The sequence below is a fragment of the Stegodyphus dumicola genome, chromosome 9, assembly GCF_044657685.1.
Source record: "Stegodyphus dumicola isolate Sdum_Otavi_A_Nest chromosome 9, ASM4465768v1".
Classification (NCBI taxonomy): Eukaryota; Metazoa; Arthropoda; class Arachnida; order Araneae; family Eresidae; genus Stegodyphus; species Stegodyphus dumicola.
In genome coordinates, this window is record NC_140776.1 from 158223735 (window position 1) to 158248882 (window position 25148).

General features: G+C 33.9%; 1 protein-coding gene across 1 annotated transcript in view; it reads right to left on the bottom strand.

The window, feature by feature from the left end:
• The window catches only part of LOC118196712 (ankyrin repeat and fibronectin type-III domain-containing protein 1-like), a 137148-nt gene that overhangs the window by 17564 nt on the left and 94436 nt on the right, over positions 1 to 25148 (bottom strand). Inside the window, exons 11-16 of the mRNA XM_085823138.1 lie at positions 21765 to 21878; positions 16226 to 16453; positions 13855 to 14021; positions 11133 to 11285; positions 4431 to 4585; positions 1343 to 1443 (exon numbers count right to left, since the gene is read on the bottom strand). Of these exons, the coding sequence (XP_085679264.1) occupies positions 1343 to 1443; positions 4431 to 4585; positions 11133 to 11285; positions 13855 to 14021; positions 16226 to 16453; positions 21765 to 21878 (918 nt within the window). The remainder of the gene's footprint in view (positions 1 to 1342; positions 1444 to 4430; positions 4586 to 11132; positions 11286 to 13854; positions 14022 to 16225; positions 16454 to 21764; positions 21879 to 25148) is intronic.

Below are 25148 nucleotides of genomic sequence, written 5' to 3' on the forward strand. Positions count from 1 at the left end.
ATAAATAGGCACGTGATGTCAACAGATAAATCTTTGCCCTAAAAATACATGCTACTTGAAAAGAAATTTTTGAAATATGACCTAAATTAAATTAAAAATTATAATATATTAACTTAACAGAGTACTTGAATTCTAATATTTAATGAGTTTTATCCACTAAACCAATTCTAGTATTAAGCATTCAGAAAAACTCGTTAAAGAGTTTTATAGCAATCGATTAGAAGATATATGATTACAAAAGATCAGTAGTGATAATTACAATAGTGATAAATAAATACTGTTTAATTACAATAGGGATAAATAAATACTGATAATTACAATAGTGGATAAATAAATACTAAGTATCTAAAGATTGATTGTTCATTTATGAATTTAAAACTTATGGTTGATTTTCCTAGCAATTTAATAAAAATGTAAAAGTGTCTAAAATTTATAAATTTGCTTTACTTTCGAAAATTTTGACAATTACACTGTATAGCATAAGAAATTAAATTTTAACCTGAAAACACTTACGAGAAATTAAAATACTATTTGAAAAAAATAAATTAAAAGCAACGATTTTTCAAAATTAAATTACGATTTAAAAGCAAAATTTTAATGAAACAAATTTTGCTCTAATATAAGATTTGGATACTAAAGAAATAATTTACAATAATTTTTATAAAATTCGAAATAATTCTCTTAAACTATTTTCATAACAGTAATTCGACAGAAACGTTCGTTTCAAATAAAATGATTTCGATATGCTGTAAAAAATTAAACAAGCGAAGCATTTTCCTATGAAGTATTATACAGATATAAAAACATTAACTGTTTTTCAAATCCAATCTCGAATATGGCATCATTTTAATAATAATTAGCTACTCAGTTATTTCATTCTTATTTACGCATCTTTATCCCGCTATTATTAGAGGTTAAGGAAGTTGAAAAGTCTATAAAATAAACTTCAGTTTTTATTATTACAAAAGTTCTTTTTTAAAACTTATTTCCGATGAAATTTGCATATTTAACTGTATTTTATTTTGAAACACTGAAGCAGACACGATGAGTATTGAATGAAGTTATAATTTGCTTCCTACGCATTGTTAACTTTTATTTTAATTTCAGACTTAAAATAATTTTGATGTAAATAAAAAAGAAACCTACAACAGATACTGTAGAAACCAATATTACTAAAGATTTTTGCTTTTGATCGTTATTTCAAAAGCTATATATAAATTTCCAATAAAAATAGAAATAAAAGATTAAACATAATGTAAGTGGGACGTTTAAAAGAAAATAGATTACATTTATTAAGGAAAAAGAAAAAAAAATATTATGAAGATAAACCGATTTTCCTTACCTGGCGATGCACATGTTGCGCTACAATAGTGTCCATTTCCAAAATTGAAGAAATTCTAGAGTATCTTGATATGAAAATATGTTGATAAGTACTCATGTGAACTAGAAGAAATTTCAAAATTAGCTATATGAAAAATTTCATGAACTATTCAAACTAACAAATAGAAATGAGTTAAGTTTATATTTGTGAGTCATGTACCAGTCTATAGAGTTAAATTGCTTATAGTTTTTGAATTTTAAATAATTACTTTAAAAATATTTCCATATACAGTAAAACACAAATTCGCTTAAAGCGATCACTCTGCTAAAATGAATACAATCAGCACGAACTTTCCAAATTTTCAAATTTCTTTTCTCTTGTTTCTATGCTAGGAATGCGTTCAGAAATGTTACGTCCCGTTTAATTGAAAACCTCTTATGGCACTTGGCAGGTAGGTCTACACGGCCATCAACATACATGAACTGAATTTGACCAACGTAAAGGTTCACTTTTCCTCCCAAATGCAAAAAGTCTTCTTTAGGCTTTGGGTCAAAGCATTATTACAGTTATGAAGAGATGTTATCGCAAGGGACTTGTGAAAGCTGCAATTCACGCTGTTGAAAATGAGACGAAAACGACAACTTGGAGTGTGCTTGATGCAATAAATTCTATCGCCCCATCCTGGAAATGTGTGTCTTCATAACATATACATTCTTTAGGCTTTGGGTCAAAGCATTATTACAGTTATGAAGAGATGTTATCGGAAGGGACTTGTGAAAGCTGCAATTCACGCTGTTGAAAATGAGACGAAAACGACAACTTGGAGTGTGCTTGATGCAATAAATGCTATCGCCCCATCCTGGAAATGTGTGTCTTCATAACATATACATAAATGGTTTAACATAGCCTGGACATAAAAACGCTAATCCTGCTGACAGTCTACAAGACGTTGCGAAACCTTGTGTTAGTTTTAAGGAGTTTGTTAGTGCAGATGACAGTGTTGCCGTGCGTGCTCCAGTGGAATCAATTACACAAGCAGTTGTGTCTAGGGTGCAAGAAATGTCATCAGAAGGAAGTGAGAAAGACAATATATCATTCCGCCCCAACACTAGGAAATGTTACATCCTTGGAGAAGATTGAATGTTTTACAGCAACAACCGAATTGACCGATAGTTTTAAGGAAGCATGAGTGCTGGGCGTGAACCATCCAGGCATTTTCTTTCCCGTCTGCGACAGCTCAATATACAGGAGTTTCCCATAAAAAATTATCTTTGAATGCATTTTTTCAAGTCACAGTACAGTAAATAATGTAAGTACTACAGTGTTTTTTGAATGACGACATGCATAACATTATTATTGTGCTTGATGGCTTATGTAACTATATACTATGGTATAAATGGTTAAAGTAGTAGAAAAATTATTTCAGAAATAAAATTCGAATCCCTGGTTTATATATATTTTTTTAACACGGAGCCTTGATTTTTGGTCCCTTCAGGTCTGTGTTAATGAGGGTTTACTGTATAATATAATGCAAAGCATCACTTTTGAACAGATTTAACGTAGATAAACTCAGAGCTTTATAGAATCCTTTTAAGGAAGTTTTAAGTATTAGTTTTTTCTTTCACTGACCTACTAATTTTGCAAGAAAGTAATCTACATATCCATAGGAATAAAACGGCTAAAATTTATAGGAAGATATCACTGCTACAAGACATATATAAAAAATCTCATATTGATTTCTGTGCTAAATCCTTAAAATAACTTTGATGATTTCTGGCAAGAATAGAGAAGACATTTAACAACTCTGTGCCCACAGAGTTGTTAAATGTCTTCTCTTTTCTCACCAGAAATCATCAAAGTTATTTTAAGAGAGAAATCATCAAAGTTATCCAGAAATCATCGAAGTTATTTTAATAGAGAAGATATTTAACACTTCTGTGGGAAATACATAATACCGGACATATTAGAGCTTCATTAACTTGATACCTTTATTACGTTCCGAGATAAATATTTTCATTCATTTCTCCCAATTTTCCAATGAATTTACACATTAATGATATAATGCTGCTACAGCTCAGCGAATAATATGATAATGATTACATCTTTTACACAAATTAGATAACAGAATTCGAAGACAACAAATAAATTAAAAGCAATTGTTTTTAAGATAAAGTAAGCGAAATTTATTTACGTTGGAGAAAACATTAGGCTACTGGCTCACAAACTCAATCGCTGTAGGGCTTCAGATGCAAACTACGACTTTTCATTTAAACAAAATTTTTTTGAAGCACTTTACTCGGAAATAGAGTAAAATTTGATTCCGTTCGAAGCCAAATATAATCACATTAAACATCGTTTCAGAGACACACACAGTGTTACTTTTTTATTCACTTCCATCCTTGGAATATAAATTACGACTTGTAAGGCCTTCCTGTCGTAACTGAAAGCACACTCGACACAGATTCGGGAGGTCCGGCGCTTGAATCCTGTCTAGAGTATAGCGGATTTCTTCAATTTCTTGTCATCGATATAATCTACTGACTCTATAGTAGGGCCGGAACAAAAAGGGGGTGGACGATAAACCATCACCACCAGGATTTGTCGATTGGGTTTCCTCATCCTCAGTCACCTTTGAAACGGGAAATAGGGTATATATATATATTCCCCTAAAACGGGGTATATATACTCCCCTCCTTTCCGCATACCTTCATGGTATAACTGGAAACATATTCGGCGCATATTCGGGAGGTCTGGAGTTCGAATCTCGGCTAAGGCACTGCACATTTTTCAAGTCTCCAGCATAAAAAATCCCCTCACTTCTATAAACTAAAGAGATTATTCAAATAATATACAAAGATGAAACAGTGAGTTCACTAAATAAGTCGCAAATATTATTTGTACAACTGACACAGATCTAAAAAGTCTACATCAAAGTACAAAACTATTTGCCGATTCGGCAATTTTTAAACTTTTTAAAATGGTATACTAGTGTCTCTTGCAGATTCAGTTTAGAAAAGAAATATCTGGATATTGCTAATTATCAGTAAAAATAGTCAACTGGTCTTTAAATTTCCACTTGCTATATTTATTACTAAAAGCATATACTTACTCATTTCGAAAATCTGTAAAGGAAGAAGGACACAGTCTGTCCTGTCTGTGACGTCATCTTTCTGTCCGGGTGCTGAGCAAACAGAGTCGACAGGGGGCAGTAGAAGTATGAGCGACACTTCTGGATTTAACTCTATCACCTCAACGTCGCATATTCTTTCCGGAAGGAAAAACAAATATATTTTCGAAGCACACAGAGATAAAAAAATAATAAAAAATAAAATATAAGTAAAGTATAAAATAGAAGAAGACAATACACCATGAAAAGCATTGTTACTGGATATACTTCCAAATGCTGGTTTTTTTTTAATGATATCTTAGAGACTGGGAATTCTCATTTATAAAAATCAGTATCAATAATGGGATGTCCGTAGTTATTAACTCGCTTTAGTAATCCTGCCAGAGCGTGTAAGCAATAAAACGTTTTTCGAGAATCTATTGCTCGTACAGTGTCGGAACTGTATTAATATCTCTAATACTCTCTCGCATAAGTTTTCTTCAGTTGTGTTATTTTTGCGTAATATTAATTTGAGAACATTCGCTTTTATTTTTCATTTTGTTATATACAAGGTGTCTACGATCAACGGACAAACTTGAAGGGGCCATTGAGCGTATTTAAGCATGTATATTTTGTATAGAAATTTAGGGACTAAACTGACATGTTTAAGGCACGAACGCAAAAAATAACACGCGAGGAAAATGTGTTTATTTACAAAATCAATGCAAATTGCTTCTTTCTAGCAATACAGTATTCACAGAAAATGTTCAAAATTGCGACCACTAATAATAATAAAAACTATAGCTCTGAGTGGCTGGCAGTGGAGAGGGTAGAGGCCAGTAGCAAAGAATCTCTAAGGAGATTCTTTGCCAGTAGTGAGCCGGGCAAACCACAATCCGATGCATCAGCGGAAGAATGTCTTTCGGAACTGTGATTTCTAGCGTGATGGATGAGTTTACGCATAGTGAAAATGCTTACATGCGTCTGAGATATGGCCCTGCTAATGAGAACGGCAGAGCAGCACTACGGTTGTACCATGAACGGTTTCTGAACAAGTATATGCCGAAGCACACAATGTTGGAGAGATTACATCTGTTCCTGTGTCAAAACGGGTCATTTTTGCCAACTCTGACAGTAAGAGTGTAACAAGAACTGTACGACAACCTCGCATGGAAAAATCCCTCTCGAATATTGTGCATTGAATACCCCACAGAAGTACCAGAGCTATTGCACGTCGTCTGCATGTGAGTAAGCCCATCGTTTGGAGAGTATTGCATGAAAATAGTTTACATCCATACCATCTGCAGAGAGTCCAAGCCTTGCAAGCGATAGATTAGTCTCTGCGCTTTGATTTCTGTATTTGGTTCTTGTAGCAGTATGCGGCGCAGGAGGATTTTCCTTTTGGATGTGTTATTCACGGAACTGGCAATTTTCACACAGAAAGGCGTCTTTAGTATGCACAACAATCACGTGTGGGCAACTGATAATCCACATGTGTTCCAAATCCGCTTCTCTGTGAATGTATGGGCTTGTATTGTTATTAGACCCCATAGGCCCATACCTCTTACCTACAACTCTCAATGGCTCACATTAACGTATTTTTCTGCAAGAGAGTTTACCGGAATTGCTTCAGGATGTCCCGGCTTTTGCTCTTGATTGCATGCGGTGCCAGCATGTTGGTGCGCCTGCCCATTACGAAATTGGTGGTCCGGAATTACTTGAATGCAAATTTTGTGATGGATTGGATATGGTGGACCAGTCCGAGAGCCAGCTCGTTTGGGAGATTTATCTAGCATGGATTTCTTTTTATGGAAGCATCTGAAGGGCATCATTTACGAGACTTACCTTGACTCACCGGTGGACGTCGTTGCACGACTATCCGTTGTGGCTATAGACGTGCGCGAAATGCCTGCCATTTTTCAAAATGTTCGCTGATCCCTTCTACGACGCTACCAAGAATGTATTACTATTGTTGGTAGCAATTTTGAACATTTCTTGTGAATACTGTATTGTTGTAAAGATGCACTTTGAGTTGATTTTGTAAAAAATAAATACATTTTTCCTACCGTGTCTTTTTTTTTTTTTTTCGATCGGCCTTAAAACTTTAATTTCCTGTACAAAAATACATGCTTTAGTACGCTAAGCCACCTCTCCAAGTTTGTTCCATGATCGTAGAATCCCTCTGTATACTTCACTTGCAGTTCATATTTATCGAAATTTAATCACTTTTCAAGAAACACAAATATTCTTGAAAATCTAGCAAATGGTTTTATTTTTATTAAAAATAAAATTACTGAAGACAAAAAAGGCTCACAACTTTCGATATTCCTTGTGAGGCAATTTAGCATCATTTGATTAAAATACCATTTTATACATTTGGAGAATTAGTAGTATTTTATACATTAGCATGATTCGATTAAAGTACTATTTCATAAAAGAATGTCATGCAAAGTTTTATGTCTGTTTTGGACTTACTGGGTAGCCTCACATTATAATAGTGATAACAAAGTTGCCCTCTTTGGAAACATTGTTGTTTTTATTTAGAATTTTATACTAAACTTGTTTAATGGATTATGCAGTTATTTTAAATACAATGCTTTTTTATGAAAGATATTAATGTAGCCAGGACGCCATAATTCTAAGACTGTTAGGGTTAACATCTAAATACTCGTAGATTTAAAGGAATACTAACTAAACAAGGGACTCACCTTGAGTTTTTAAATTCCGAAACACAATTAAATTTTAATTCCGAAACACAATTAAAAAACATTTCACTTAAGGACGTAAAACTTACAAGAGCATTATAATTAAACATAAAAATAAATTCCGAAAAAGTACATACAGCCAGCCTGTTCGCCGGGAGGAATGCGGTTTTGTTAAAAAAAAAGTTTCATCATTAACTTCATGCCAAATAGAGCAAATGAATATCTGCAATGTATCCCTTTTTGGTAATGACGCAGATAATCCATTCTTTCAATCATGCAGTATTTTGCGAAGATATCGTGATTTTTTTCAGTTCTCACGCGAAGAAACTCTTCTAGAAAGTGGTTCGAAGAAAATCACACTCATCGTATTTAACATTGTTCATACAGAAATAGACACAAGATTCGGAGAATAACAATCTTTTTGATGAAATTTTGAATGCTATTGCCAAACAATACTCTCCAGAAATCAAAAATGCATTTAACTGGCATGTTGATGTTCAACACATATTTCATCATCATACCCGCTGACAGATTTTTTGGTGATGCAGTCCGTGGGTGTCGGTTAATACCAAAGTATTGGAATTTGTCCTGGTACCACTTACATATGAATGCCTCTCCAACTACATCAGGCTTAACCAACACATGAGTTAAGTGAAATGTCTGAAAATGAGGTACTGCTACATTATTTTATTATTTGGTACGTGCTCCACCGTTTGGCACTCCAGGAAAAGGGAGAGATGCCACGTGAAGGACATTTTAAAGAAAACTGGCTCGCATCCCGTTACGCATTGGAAAATCCACGAAAACACCTATGTAGCCAGCCCGTTTACCGAGACTCGAGCCTTGGTTCGAACTACCAGTATTGAACTGCTTTTGGCGTTTGGCCGCTGGTGGACCTCTATATTGATACACACTGAATCCAGAAATCTCCTACCCTGCAACTATTGTTTAACTTAACTCTACTTAATGCCTCATTATTTTGAATAAATACATCTGTATTGAAATCATTAAATTAACAGAGATTCAAATTAAAGAAATCTAAAAATAATTACATTAATCTTCACATCCTGTCTGATTGCCCCGTAGTAATCATGGAAGGATGACCTGACTGTATTCTTGAGGTTTGATAATTAAGTATTTAAGACCTCATAAGACTCGTGTGGTGTCCGCCGATAACATCGCGGCAAAATCATCGTGGGCGAAAACGTCGCGGAGAAAACAACGCAAGGCGAAAATGTCATGCTACAAAACATCGTGGAGGAAAACATCGCAAAGAGAAAACATCGTGGTACAAAATATCGTCGTCGAAAATAAAGCGGTTCAAAAACTTCGAAGTTTAAAAACATCGTCGTCGAAAATATCGCGGTAAAAATAAAGTATCGACAAATCATCGCAGGATGATAACATCGCAGACATGCTTTTTTCAGGCTTTAATAATTGTAAATGGATATTCCCATAATGATTTGTGAGCGCGAGATGGAAAGAAAGATAATTTTTACTTTCATATTTTTTATTAACTAATAACTTTTTTCTGAAAAAGTAAGAAGGAATTTTAATACTTAAGAATAAATTGAAGCAGAACAAGAAATAATTTTCATTATAAGAGTATTAGATTGACAAAAGTGAAGAAAATAATCTCATAATTAGCAATTTTTTATAGATAAGGTCATGCAGTTACGTAACTTCCTTTTTCTAAACATTTTTAGATTACACTATTAATGAAAAGTTACCAGTAAAAACTTTATAAAAAATGATTTATTAATGAACTTTGTTAGTTAACTATGTCAGTTTAAAATTCTATTAAGTGCCATAACTTGCCTTAATTTTCTATGCTTAAATTTCCTTCTTACGTTTTCAGCAAAAATTTATTAGTTAATAAAAAATATGAAAGAAAAGATTATCCTTCTTTCCATCTTGCGCTCACAAATCATTATGGAAATATCCATTTACAATTATTAAAGCCTGAAAAAAGCATGTCTGCGATGTTATCATCATGCGATGATTTGTAGATACTTTATTTTTTACCACGATATTTTCGACGACGATGTTTTTAAACTGCGAAATTTTTGAACCGCTTTATTTTGGACGACGATATTTTGTATCACGATGTTTTAGAGCTACGATGTTTTCTCTTTGCGATGTTTTCTCCCACGATGTTTTTTATCACGACGTTTCCGCCTTGCGTTATTATCTCCGCGACGTTTTCGTCCGCGATGTTTTTGCCTCGATGTTTTCGGCTGTAACCGGCTCGCGTGGGCTGTCGAAGCGACCTTGCTGGAATAACCTGTAGACTTTAGGCACTTAAGCGGATATATTTATGAATTTAAGGGTATAATCCGGGATGTCCTGAGGATGTGATAAGGTAGATGTCGATTATAGTAACGTCCCGTACACTATTGATGGGACCTAGCGACGATGCCATGAGGATAAACTGTATTGTGATGTTAAGCACTCACGATATGTTAAGGAAATAGACCAAGATGTCTTGAGGATGTGCTTGTATCCCTTGAGCAATATCATCAAGATACTTCGTAGAAATTTGATAACATCCGAAGATAATTTCTTCGTAGAAATTTGAGATACTCCGTAGAAATTTATGTGAAAAGATGACTTTAGGAAGCGCTTTCAAAGAAAAACTGCCTGGCATTTAAGTTACAGATGCAGAAAACCACAAAAAGACACTTTCAGCCAAACCATCCCCTGCGATTTGTCATTTGTTTTTGACTTGGTTAGGGCAAAGTACATAGCATTATCTGTGTAAAGCAAAGAAATAATGCATTCGAGAAGGAAAACTGGCTCGCATTCGTGTTAAACATGTGGAAATTTACAAGTAATGGAAACTACACTTGTTGATGACGTACGAACTCCAGCACTGGTGGACTGTACTTAGATCATTCTGCGAAGGCTTTACTTAAATTTTCATGTTTTCTGTCACTTAAAGTTTTTTTAATAAATTTTCCTGACTTCATCTGTGAAATATTATTATAATGATTTAAAGATATTAAATATAATGCAGGTAATATGTTTTGAAAAATTACACATGCGATGTTATTTAAATAGGTATATTAGCAGTAAATTAGTCTCAAAGAGAAATTTTGAACAATATTTGATGCAAAATACATATAAAGAAACATTATTGTTGAAAAATGTGTGTATAAAAATAAACGACTTCAGGCTTTTATAAAAATCACGCTAGGTTATTTTAAGAAATCTAATGTCCTCAACATTGTGATTAGTTCTGACGAATCGGGTTCCATTGTATTAATGACAGCCTATCAGCGACCGAGCGGTATACTGGTACTCGGTCTGGTACCAGTATACCGCTGAATACTGGTACTCGGTCCGGTGTTCGAATGCCGGCGAACAGGCTGGTTGCATGGGCGTTTTCGTGGTTTTCCCATGTGTCACGAGTAAAGAGCCAATTTCCTTTAGAAAGTCCTCCACGAAGGCATTCCGCCCCTTGGAAGATGGCTCTCGAGTCTCTACCGTAATCAAATAGAATAAAACAAACCATATATGACTGACAAACATATTTCGCCATTCACACATGTAAGACAAATTTCTTTACTATTACCGCACAATGAGAGATTTTCCGTAACAAGTAACTTGTCTCTTTTCCAAACATCGTAAAGCTTATGTCTTTCTAACTGTAACGGATATTTTACCTGTAGAACTATAATTAGAAATTACACGAAAATGGCATCTCAAATCCTATACTAATGAAAATAAATATTCTAAAATTATAAAGCACGAGAGCAAACGGATCTTAGCTTGTCATGAAACATCCAAGTATATTTTCCAACAAAGAAGCTGAAAAATAATAAAAGGGAGTGAGCATGGTTGGTACATTACTGAGCACACTTCAGCTAATACCCTACTCCTGACACTGACAACAGTTGATACTTGCTAAGACCTTCAAGACTAAAGTCAATAAGATCACTGCAGCAGTAAAAGATTAATAAATCCTGAAAGGGGATAGGTAAACAACATTGCTACTCACCTGTGATCTGCAGTCTGATCCGACGGCACTTCTAAGAGTGTTAATAAATTCCTTATTGCAGAAGATAGGGCTTTCTGGAACTTCAGTTGCGCTACAGTTGGATTTGCTATCTTTTGTTCGCCACCTTGCGACTTCACCCACCCCCATTCATCACTATAAGTAAAAACACATCTGTGGCTTAAAAGTAAGAACATCGTAGGCGCTTAATTTTAATTAAGTATCGTCTCTTATTAAGGTAGAGAGATAGAGAAAAATAGGTCTCACAAAAATAATTTAAAATTTCTTGTTTGGACAGCCAATTATTGCTGCAGATATTGGTGCCTTTTATAAACGAAGGCTAAACTCCATTTTTATAATCTTAAATACTTTTATTTTTCGAAAGTATGTCGAACTTACATTTCAAAATGTCATCAACCCGAATGTTCCTTAATGCCCACCTATTACTCTCATTCATTTTATTTCCTCCAGCAGATAGCTTGCAAATTAAGTGACTGGAATTAAGGAAGTGCAGCTGAGTTAACTCCTGTTTAGCATCACCGTCATTTTGCAGTGCTTATCTTTTCTGGTTAATTACTAATTATGGCAGTTATTACCAATCTTCGGGAAAAAGACTTTTAATTAATATTCATGTTATGAAAGCACACTGCGTATCTGCTTACTATACTTTTATTACGAACTACTGAGTGATTTAAAAAATATGAAATAAAAAATTTTTAGCCTTAATTTAATTTTATTTTTTAACATGTTTATTTTATACTTATAACATAGTTAATTCATAGTTTCTATAAAAGTTTATACAATTTTTATTGTTAAGGAAATAAGTTTCTGATATCATATATAATATATTTGACTACGCAATAATTTACAGGGTTTTTCATAAAATCGGTTACAAACTTACAGGACAGACCGAGACGACGGAAAATCACATAGCATTGCATTGTCAGAAACGCTTTCCTGGAGCGGTAGGGAAGACAGAAAACACAAGAAAAGAAGGACAAGAACATCTGGTGAATGCCGGGAGTGCTTTAGACAGTTGCAGGAGCCGGACCATACTTCAAAAGTCTCTACAAGCCGACCGGGCGTCCGGATCCTGTTCTCACCTATCACCTGTGTTAAGGATAATAAACACGTTTTATGACCTTGTTCGTGTTCTTTTTTGTAGTGTTTTGTCCCCCCGGGGGTCGACGTAGAGAATTCTGCGAAGCTACTGCCTAGGATCTGTACCTAGGCAGTCTCGGCCACGGGGGTATAAAATTTATGAACTTGGTGGTTCTGAAGGCCCTGGGAAAGGTCACTTATTGGCTGGCCTCGGGGTCTGGCATGTCCTGAGCGGTGTGGAGTCGTAGCCGGAGGGCTAGTTCCCCTCAGCTTGTTGGGTAACGGCCCACTGCCACGGGCTTGCCCATGCGACTGGCAGGAGCAATGTACGACCAGTGCTGCCTAGTGTCATATCCAGGTGATGTGCTGCTCCTCTGGAAGGGTAATAGCGGTGGTTGAACCTCCACGAAGTGCCCGAAGGCAGAGTGGACCCGTAATGTGATTTAGTTCACGGGGCGGGGCAGCCAAGTTTGTTGTAGTGTTTTGTGTTGTCAGAACCGCGCCAGGAAAGCGTTTCCGACCATGCATTGCTGTGTGATTTTCCATCGTCTAGTTGAAAGCTATACCTCCTGAAATTTTGTGACCGATTAGCTGAAGCACCCTGTATATAATGGGCTATAAACTATATAATAATAGGTTATAAATTGGGTTATAAAATACATAATTATAGGCTATAAAATGACACAAAAATTTATAATATGTGATATAATATATTCAGCTGCAAAACCAAAAATGAACCAGTTACAAAATAATAAACACGCACATACACATGGGGCAAATTCAAAACATAATCCATACATTTTGAGACGGAAAGAAGTGGATTCTCCGTTTCTTCAAGGAATGACATTTAATATTAACATTTAATACTAAATATTATTCAAGGAAGAATATTGATATTAGTTTTCATAGCTTCAGATTAAGTGATAGACAAGGATTACTTACATGAAAATGAATATATTTAATAATTTATTTTATAATCAATTATTTTTGCTAACTTTATTATTTAATTTTAATTTAGCCTAAACGGTCACCATGCATCAAATTGTTAGAGATCTAATTAATAACTAAACATTTAATCAAAGTTTCCTCAAAATTGCATTTTTTATCTTACAATTTGTATTTCTTTGATCTATATTTTGCTCGATAGATGGTATGCATGCTGCTTCAATTTTTAGTATGTATTTATTTTTGTTAAATTTACAGAAATTGTTCTCCTCATGGCTCGAAATATTTTTGCTCCTAGGTACATCAAAATTCATAGATTTCCGTTCGCTCAAAATTCATAGATACCTTCCTCTCCCAAACCATTATCAATGTAAAATTTAATTTTGTCTTAATCTGAATACAGGATAACAGACTGAGTGATACTGAATAAGAGTTTTCTAAATTTCGTTTCTTTAAAGCAGGGAATTTAAATCACAAATACTCAATTCCATGCATCCTGAGGTTAAAACTTTAAGCCTCTTTTCATGCAAATGCATGAAAGTATTTCATTATTTTTAAATTCTTTAAAGCAGAGCAGAATAAAGCCAGTTGTTATAACTGTTACATGATTACAATTTCCACTGTTATTAAGTTAAGTATCACAGATTAAATAAAGTAGACCTCATAAGGAAAAACTCACCAAGAAACATGTGGATTTTCGCGAACTCTGTAGTAAGGAAGAACATTAGGAGCTTTCTTGGGCACCAGAACACGTATGAGATCCACGGAACTACTAATTTTAACATAAGCGACGTAAAGTCCTTTTGGAAGAGGTATTCGACTGACGTGATTGTACGCCATCATAGCCTAAAATTGAAAATGGTTAACATTATATATACATATATATATATTTTAGTGAACAAATTTAGATTATTTTACGAGGATAAATATTCCTTTAAGACAAAATATGACGCAACTAATTATTTCCTTAAGACCATGTTACGATTATATCCTTTCAATAGAACTTTTATTTACTGCATAAGTAACTCTATACTAAACTTTTGAAAAACACTGAATTAGAGGAATAAGAGGGAATGTTAGCTTGCGAGAACGTTAAAGCTCAGAGGGTTCCTTCTGCGCTTGAAAATATTTCCCTATTTGGTGTTCTTTGAGTTTGGGGGTAGAGGCGTAAGTTCGCATAAGTTCATATTTGGGAATCATTGAGAATATTTTAGACACGTGCCAGTTTATTAGCAAATTCCTTATAGCAGCAGCAGTCACTATGAACAGCCTTACAGTGGCAGTCAGTATGAGATCAGACGTTATTATGAAATATAATTTTAGGATTCCCGAGCAAAGAGTACTAAGATATAAATATAAGTACTCTTTGCTCGGGTATATACTCAGTACTAAGACATAAATCTATAATCTCGGTAATAAGATATAAAATATATGCTCGGGTACTAAGATATAAATCTAAGTACTCTTTGTTAATAAGTACTAAGATATAAATCCATTCGCGAATAATTTCATTAAAATTCTCTTTTCTTTATTTCCCCTTTTCACATTACTGCCAATAATAAAATATTTTTTTTAGACAACGTACATTTTATTTCGTAAATTAATTGCTCTATCATTCATTTTTTTGTAGAGATGTAGGTTTTCGTTTTTCAGAGATATTGTTATCAGGTTCAATGTTCCTTCTTACCTTCTTCGGGAACATACAAGGACCTGACTCGGAACAGAGAGCTTACTAAAGCTATGTTCACTAATTGTGGTAAGTAGACAGGATACAGACGAAGGGTATACAAAACCCTTTATTTTTTCTCTATATACAATAACTTCCGTACTTCGGAATACACTGACCCGCTACTTGGGGTCTAACGTAAAAGTATAAAAATAAAACTAAACTCTAATTTACTTTTAGAATAATAAACGTGGAAGATTGGCCTTATAATAACAGGAAGCGTATGTAGTACAGAGACTGTGAACACTACAATACGTTTAAATTTATCAAGAGGATTAAAACCTCTGGCCTGGAAGGCAACAAGCAACTGCGTAACTTCTAAGGTAAGCGGCCTGCTTCGAACTCACTGCTTCCTCTCTCTCGCTTGGCAAAAAGCCACAACTTAAATACTTGGCGTTCGCCAGACAACTTTGCATAAAAACCTTAACGCTTATAATTCTGGCCGGAAGTAGAAAATAAGAAGTGATAGTAAAGATTCAAAATAAAAATAAACGTTAGTAAAACTTAAGATCCTTACATTGTAACCTGATGTGAATACCACAAGACTTCTTTTTCTTATTTCCTTGTTCCTATTAAATTATATACGTTTTTTGCTGCACTTCATTTAAACGTATTGTCTAAAATTGTTCTATAATGTATTTTCTCCCTCCTTTGAGCTTGTCTTCGTGGTGTAAAGATAGCACACTCGGCGCGTATTCGAGGGGTCCATTTTCGAGTCGCGACGAGAGCATTGCTCAATGTTAACGTCACCCGCATAAAAAACTAGTGACTCTACAATTCTAACTTAATTAACTGCGAGATACATATATACATACACACGTACAGATATACGTATAGATATACGTATAGATCTCACGAAAAAAACCCATTTTTAATTCATTTAAAATCCCTTTTACAATCCGTTTGAGATAAACAGTCCTTAACTTCCGTACGTATCTACGCACATATGTAATTTCGTCGATACGTAGATAACATCAGTCCGTAATTCTCTCCATAAGTACAGATGTCACGTAAAAATCGTCTGGATTCTGGAAAGGTCAAAATAGATATTTCCTTTGAAATGTGATAACAATAATTCCTTTATTTCGTATAAGGAAGTGAAACGCATGAAAAAAAAATACGTATAAAAGTTTTGTAAAAGTTAAGCAATATAGAAATAATGAAAGTATTTAGACAGCCTATCACTTGAAAATTCAGCAATACCTTTATAAAAATTCTTTATGAAAATCTGACGACTTGGGATATTAACTTATGTTACATAAAGATATCGTTTTACACTGTTCACATGCAAATAAAATTGCTATAAATATTATGGTTTATTTACCTGTGTCGATGACAGTAATAGGCTATTGACAGTGGAAACTTCCTGGCACGTTTCAGTGTTGATGCTCAACTTTCGCTGCAACTTCGCAAGAGGAACCCATCTAAGGGATAAGTTGTTTACAGTCTTTGCATCTGGAACATATTTTACAGTACATAGTACCGTAGTATCGTCGGAATCCTTAATGGGCTTGTAGTAAAACTGACCGAGATCTTGAACTCCTAAGGCAGTCTAAAGAATAAACATCATAATAATTTAGATATTTATCATGGATATTTAAATAATGGATATGGAAGAGATACCAAGAACATGCTGTCTTAGGCTACATTATATTTCAAATTTCTGAAGTCTACTTTGGTTAAGATCATACCGTAATTCAGCTACAGCTCCATGTAATGGATTACTTGTTGCTATATTAATGATATTACCAATGAGTTTAATGATAAGGAATTACTTTATTGTCTTAAGGAATCATATTACCTTCAAGATCTAAGGTGGGATTGGAATACATTTTGGTAAAGAATGACTCGATTAAATAAAATTATTATTTTAAACCGTAAATTCTCAATACTCTACTGCTGTCATTCATAATACATTACCATTAATAACAGGTATCCACTAGAAATGTAAATAGTGTGATCTGTATGTTAACGAGCTTTTGTTCAGCAAAAAGACCTCAAAGCCATAACAGACTTGTGTAAGTGTTATTATTATCGAGATATACTCATGATGCTAAGTGAGTTAGTTAGTTTTAGCAGAGCCTGAGCTAAAACTATCGGTGCCCACTGATTCAGTATTTTATACCTGAGATTTCTGGCAAGTTAGAAATACTGTGTATTATATTAATATGGAAATTTATACACTCCGAAAGCAGAAAAATTTAGCACATGAAAATTATCAAAGTCTCCAACATTTGATGAAATCAAACTCGCAAACATCGTTACAAGCTGTAGTTACAGATTAACCGCTGTCTTCAGAAACCGATGCCACTTCTCGTGGTATCCATTGAGATGAACTCTCTCTTAAATTCTATGGGCTAGTTACACCCAAGTTAAAGATTAACCACTGTCTTCAGAAACCGATGCCACTTCTCGTGTTATCCATTGAGATGAACTCTCTCTTAAATTCTATGGGCTAGTTACACCTAAGTTAAAGATTAACCACTGTCTTCAGAAACCGATGCCACTTCTCGTGGTATCCATTCAGATGAACTCTCTCTTAAATTCTATGGGCTAGTTACACCCAGTGGATGCTTAAATGGGGTGCTGTCCGTGGACTACGGAAGTATATAGCAAAACGTGAGAAGTCACGGGATCAATGGAAGAGCATCTTCAGGAAAGACGAACCAATTCAGTATGTTTGAGTTGAAGTATAACTAAAAGCTAGATCTACTAGCAGTATGAGCTAAACCAAATCTCCTAGAAACAAGACCCCTATTCACTAGATTCAGAAAGAGTGGTATAAAGTGCCTGCAAGTAAGGAAAACGCGTTCTTAGAAAGGTAGAATCTAATATAGAAGCAAGTGTTAGACCGACATTATATTAACAAATTTGAGATTAAGATAAATATATTCCTATACGTCTTCGGTCATTATTGGCAATACACACTAAAAGGTATTTTTTCCCACTTTACCGCATGCCTTCGTGGTATGTTTAGAAAGCATGAATGGATAGCATTTGGAAGGTCTGGCTGTCGAGTCCCGGCGCAGTTTTGCTGAGGTCTTCTGAAAAAAATCTGAAAGGTTTCAGTTCAGATTTTAAATTACGTCCAAAGGGGCGTTTTTTTAACATTTTGTCTGTTACCTTTATTTATCAAATATCACGTTTTCGGCCTTAAAGCATAAAATTCAGTTCAAAAGTAATATCGCAAAATAGTTTAAAATTGAAGCATATCTTTAGAATTTCCGATACAGAGTCTCCGGCGTTGGAGATAAAAATGTTTTTTCTGTACAACGTTGCCATTGCTCGCTTTGAAATCCTTGAGTTTGTCAATCAAAAATTCGTTAAAGATTTACAAAATATGAAATTGATAATAAAACAAATTCCAAATTTCAAATTGGGGCTTCCACATGCCCATATTCGCAGTGGGATTACGTCATTCCAAATTCGATGGCTTTATGAACCGTTGTTTGATCACAACGCTAGAAACATAGATACATTGATGCAGATTATTCATTATTTAATTTCTTCAAATATAATGCAGGACTCTACCATTTGGTGGTAACAGTTTGGAAAGTGAAACGGACATTTATAGTGAACCAACACAAAATCGCAAAACGAAAACAATAGTACTTCAGGGAAAAAGCACCCTTTGGACTAAAACAAAAAAAAAATCTGAAAGCTTTCAGATTTGATATTACGTCCAAAGGGACAATTTTTGACGTTTTCTGTGTTACCTTTACTTATTAAATATCATGTTCTTCGCATTTGGTCTTCCAGATGCCCATATTCGAGTGGAGAACTATGTTATTCAAAATTTGATGTCTCTAGCTACCGTGGGTTTTCTCACAATGCGAAAAACATGCACACATTCATGCCGATTCTTCATTATTTAATTTCTTTAAATATAATGCAGGGCTCTAATATTTGGTGGCAATAATTTGAAAAGTGAACCGAGATTTATAGTGAACCGATGCAAAATGCCAAAACGAAATTAATAGCCCTTCTAAGCAAATTGTTCATTTTGGCTTGAGAAAAAGGAAGACCCTTTAGTGGCTTTCGAACTAAAATGTGGGAAAAGATAATTCATCACCACCAAGATTTGACGATTAGATCCCCACTACCCCAGTTGCCCTATAAATGGCGTAGAATTTAAGGTATGTTCTCTCCCTTTATCACGTACCTTCTACCAGCACCCTAAGCACGTTCTACCGGAATACCCTAAGCACGTTCTACCGGAATACCCTAAGCACGTTCTAGCGAGTACGGAGTTCAAAAAGCGGTGAGAGCATTGCACATTTTTCAAGATTTCTGCTTCGATATAAAAAAAAAAAATTCCCAATGGTCTCTGCAACATATTTTTGGCAAATTGTAATTCATTTAAAAATAAATTAGCTAAGGAGTAAAAATGTATTTTGACTAACAAAAACTAAAGAAGAATGAATTTACTTCCTTAGACTTTGATTAATAAGGGCTAATGAAACTTTCAGCTTTCTCATACTTGAATTAAAAATTCATTAATAAAAAGTTTAAAAACTTATCAATTATAGTATTACAAATTTAGTGAAACTCAGTCATTTAGTCTAAACCTTTGGCAGACAAATTATAATAGTACTAGCGGAAGCACCCGATACCATTCAAGTTAGATTGAGAGTAATGTATCTAATAACAGAGAGAATGATACCGCTGGAATCGTTCTTTAATAATGATGCAAAAAATACGATTCATATTCATGCATTTTTCAGTCTGATGCGATATGGAACTAACATAAAAGATTTCGATAGACAAATAAACTAGTAATTCTCTCTCATTATATCAGCAACAATGGCATGCAGTTTTTAATGATTTTCGTCTTTCTAATCAAATGGTCGTAAAAAGCTTACGTTCCATCCAATATTTCACCTATATTCAGTTTTAGTCGATTAAATGTGGCAAAAAATTCTTCAGAATTGATCAGAAGTCAATAGCTCGAACAAACACACAAACAGACATTTTTCTCTCTATATATATGTACCAGCTTTTGTCAAAAATAAATAGATTGGTGAAGAATCATTAAATGTAGTCGTAGCTTAAATTATCAGACGATAAGTTTAAAAAACAGGATCCATTTATTATTATTCAGGAGAAATAGCAGTTACAAAAATCAGATATCCGGAGTAAATAAAAAGAATTACTAATAACATTTTGTATAAAGTTTACTGCATCGCGACATTTTAGAAAAAGCCCCGATATTCCTTTTGCGAGTCTTTTTATAGCCTCTGGAAAGGCGGAGCTTCCAAGAAATGACGTCAGTCTCGTCAGCTAATCCAGTTCGCTTTAAATATCTAGAGAACATTCTATAACTGTACGTGTAGGAAAGGCGGGAAAAACAACTTGACTACGGGGCTGTGGATTTAATTCTACGTACTTTCAAATAAGAGAACGTCGCCATTAAAAATGTAAAGAACATACAGTTAGAATTTTAAGTATATTCTTGACTATGGAATTTTATTATTACATATATATATATATATATATTTTGTAGAATTTACAAATTAACTAACTCTACGATTTGAAAGCGAGCAGTGGCAACACGAAATAAAGCAGATTTTTATCTCCAGCGTGCGGGACTGTTGCCACTCGGAAAAATGAGGGCGAAAATTAGTGTTTTCAGAGTTTTTAATTAACATCTCGGCTGATTAAAGTCATACGATGATGGAAATAGTCGAAATGGCTTCCCAAGTATTTTTCGACTCGGGAATAATGTATTTAATGTTTGGCAATGCTTTATGTTTTTCATTGTAAAACTTAGAATTTTTTTAGTAACAAATTGTACAAATATCTCTGATTTTAGTTAATTTTTGTTTTGGAAAAAGTGGATGTCGATCTTTTACAGGACCCAGAAAAGAATTGTAGAAAGTTTGGTGACGATGGCTATAGTAGTTAGCGACTGAGTTATTTAGCGAACAAACACATACATACAGATTTTTTCCTTTGTATACAGAGAGAGATGACAGTTTCTTGCCAAATTAGAGAGATAGATATTTTCTTCAATGTTGAATAAACTTGCCGCTGTAATCTTTCTTTCCATCAAAGCCTCGACGCTTACAAGCATTTAATGTTCTTTATACAAAATATACAACAATTTCACGTTTCACCCTATATATAGGTACATCTATGACCTTGCAAGGAGAAGCAATACTTGAGATAATGGTATTGACTTAAAATTTTACTTAACTTGAAATTCTATCACCAGGATATCTGCCATTATTTTCATCCTCGCCTATTAGTCATTTCATCTCATTAATGTGCTTCTAATTATTTCATTAAGAATAAATTTAGGTTACTTGAAACGGACTTTGCATACTATATATACTTCGTAAGTAATTGCATTTTCGTAAGATATGTAACATTTTGTTATTTTCGAAGCTACAGAGATATTTTACATTCAATTTTTAAAACCAAGAAATGTTAATAATTTATATTATTGTTTAAGTTGGTTTACTCAGACTATGTTTAAAGATAATGACTTAGTGCAAGACAGAAGCTAAATACGATTACTTAATTAACAGGGAAGAACTATGCTAACTTCTGTTTTCCACTGTATAAGTTTAGCTTAATTTTATCGATTACTTCGATAAAATTCCTTTATCACTTATTAAAATTTCAGAGTAATTTTCCTGTATTTAGACATACATGTGATTCTTTAAGGTCTTTAGACTCATATATATATATATATTATCTTTTATCTTCAGCTCTTAAAGGAAATTGTTAAGATAGAAGGTCGCTGACATATTTTTAAGAACAAGTTTCGCTTCAGACGTTATCAGGAAACGTTAGCAAAAGCTTCCTATAAACTCAACTGTAACCGCTTCATCCGGTACAGTGGTAATGAATGATCTCACCTGCATCATTTCCGCTGCTTGCAGCAGTTTACTTCTAAAGTGGATGGCGGAAGAACTGGGCGTCTTTTCCATCTCCATGCGAAGAGCTTTAGCATCTTCCCATGTACAAGCCACCTAAAAAGGCAAATAGCAACGGAATAAACTCAGATTAAAGTAAAAAATATCATCGTCGAATTAAATCACATGAAATAGAAGATAAAGACTTCCAAAAGTTTGCGGGAGAATTTTAGAAAGAGTTTCTGTTACTAAAGGACAATTTTAACTGATTCATTTGAGTCCATGCAGGCTACGTGTCATTATCCAGAGGAGTAACTACCATTCAGATTGTGACCATCTTAAGAGATTGGTCCAGCTTCAGTTTGCTAAAATAGCTATGAGAGTTTAATTTGAATACTTTAGTTCGTTTGATTTAAGCTGAAGGCTATGAAATGACTATGGCTATAGACAAATCAGTGCGAAGCTGAAGGCGAACGATGTCTAGTGTATCAACTGTACAGATATGGAACACTTAAATTGTCATGCTACAATTTTTCGTCATGGAAGAAATAACAAAATAAAATGGTGACATAGGAATTGGATGAATCATTGCTAGCCTTTTTGTGAGGTATTAAACTCAATTTGATTTCTAAGTCTAAATATTAAGCTAATCTTTTTAGACTCACACGAATTATCGTCCCATCTTTATATTCAAATCTACAATGTTAAAGTTACTTTAGCATGCTAGAATTCAAGAAACATTAAAAATCGAAATGTAACTAAAAACAATAAACTGAAATATTTATTATCACTTCAGTTTGAAGTAACAGGAAAGTAAAAGCGGTAAATATCTTTCGTTTCTTTTGGGTAGGAGAGACAGCAAAGATTGAGATTATCCACAAAGTTTAACAGTTTGGCTTTGTTAATCCACGAGAATTAATTTCAATCAAAGAAAAATTCACCAACTCGAAGAACAGTGTTAAAAGCAGCAATGGAAGATTTTAGTTGGGAAAGGTGTTTTTGCCAGTCCTCGCTCCTTATTAAAATCTCACCGATTCCATAAGCCACAGTGCCATCAACCAGTAGACCAGCATCAAGACAAAACAAGCACGTCAAAATCCACTGCTAATTCCCTGGAAAAATAAATTAACCAGAAACACGTATCAAGGCCATATATCCCTACTAAATCTTTAAATGTATCAATCGCGTAGTTTTCGCTTTTGAACTTTTAAAAAATGGAGGTAAAAGATAGTGAAGAATAAAGGTTATCAAATGGAATATTTAAAACTCAAAAGTTTTAGGTAAAATATTTATGTAAATACAACAAAAACCGTCTAAAAATGTACAAACAGCCTTAGCATTACTTAACAAATATCCAATATTTTAATTCCCATCATCTTACAAATATTTAATATTTTAAATCTTATCGTTTAAATTTTAAAAAAGAAAATGTTATCCATTAAAATTTTCCGTTTTATGAATTACGTTAATAACAAATCCGAATGAGATTTGTTATTAACGTATCCGTTAGTTTAATTTCTTTCTGGGAATCAATTATGTGAAACATTATAATGAGAAATTTTAAAAAAATGCCTATTTAAGGGAAAAGTGGTAAATGTAGTATGCCTTGGAAAGAATGCGTTAAGCCTTTTGTTTACATCTATCCTTCATAATGAATTATCTTTTCATTAATACTATTTAAGATAATTTGTTTGCATATTTTGACAGACCCAAATTTTATTTTCCGATTTGTCTAAAATCCATTGGGAAATAGGCAACAAAAGGTGATAAAACTCCTACTCTAATGTCTGAAATTCATATATGCTTGCATGATATATTTTTTCCTAAATTTAAACTAATAAGAATGCTTCGAGATGTCTGCTACATAAAATTATTCATGTGAAATATTTTATTTTTCGGCAGTCTTTCAAACAGGTCCACCAGTCATGAAAATAATAACTTGAGAATAGATTATATTCTGTTTGTACAATTTTCTTAATGAATGTTCTGCGACATTTTGCAAATCCGAAAGTAATTTTGGAAGTTATGAGAAAAATAAAATATAAAACTGGAAAGTTTACATCTTTGTTACAGTAATTCTAATGAAATCATTAGAGATTTTTTTGATGTTGATCAATGATTATTAGGTGATAAACCTTTAAATATCCCACAAGAATAGAAATGCTGCTATACTGGAAAGAAAGGAATGCAATTTACAGTGCTACCAAAACTTGTAAACACAAAAAGTGGTAGTAGCAAAACTTACAGAACACTGGATGCTCAACCATCCTTTTGAAATTGTTGCCTTTGGGTTTTTTTGTATAAGCATTCTACGTTAAATCCTTTATATAATTTAGACATTAGTTACCTAATTTTCAACATCGGACTGTGTAGTTTGTGATAACTGCAGTTTGTGCGTAGAGGAAACCTAATATGAAAAGGTTGTAGGGACTGTGCTTGTAACTACGTGTAACTTGGGGCAAATACTTGAACAGATATATCAGCGACTTATCGATTATATCGACTGTCCCCGACTTAAAATGAAATAGGACTTAAGAAGGCTGAAAAAGATCTTTTTTTTTTTTTTTTTTTTTGAAACAGAAAGAACTTGTTGTGCTTACGAAACAGTCAGCATTTATGGCGTAACTCAGAAGTAGTGAATTCAAATTAAAATTAAGATAAATCTTAAATTAGCCAAGGGCTACGCTGAACTGATAAATGCGTAAATTGGCTCAAACTTATACCGGCGTGAAAAGCTCTGTTGACAAGAGTAACACTACCAGCAGCTAGCAACGTAACCAACAGCAGGCGGAACATGTTCTGATTAAATCTTATTTATTATATGCGGCTTAAGTGGCTGTTTGTCGCCGATAGTTTATTGGTTGCTTGCGTAACTGTACTAGCCAATGGGGTGAAGTTGCCACGGCATTCAAATAGTCCATATACATTGATACCATACATGCAGTCATCACTGTTTTAATTAAATTATCATTGTATTTAAGAACATTTAAATATTTTTAATTCATACAATTATTGCTTATTATGCATTTAACTATATTTGCATATGAATTACCTAGAAACTTGCAAACATTGAGAAATTAAAGGAGACGAAATCAACTAATGAGCTGTGCGTAGTACATCTCATCAGGTAGGTTTACTTAAGCTCCTATGCTAAATATACTTTCGCGTAAAGAGTTTAAAATTTCGCCCGATTTTATTCGGACATTGCATTTGAAACTGAGTTTTCAGCTGAATGCAAATTGAGCGAGTCAGAGGGAACGTGAACATTTGTTTGCATTAGCAAGCATCTGTTTGTAATCAATTTATAATCATCAATTTATAATATCTAGAACAGCGGGCATTTCGTATGACCGTCGGGCTTTCTAGTAATGTATAACCTTCCTTTAA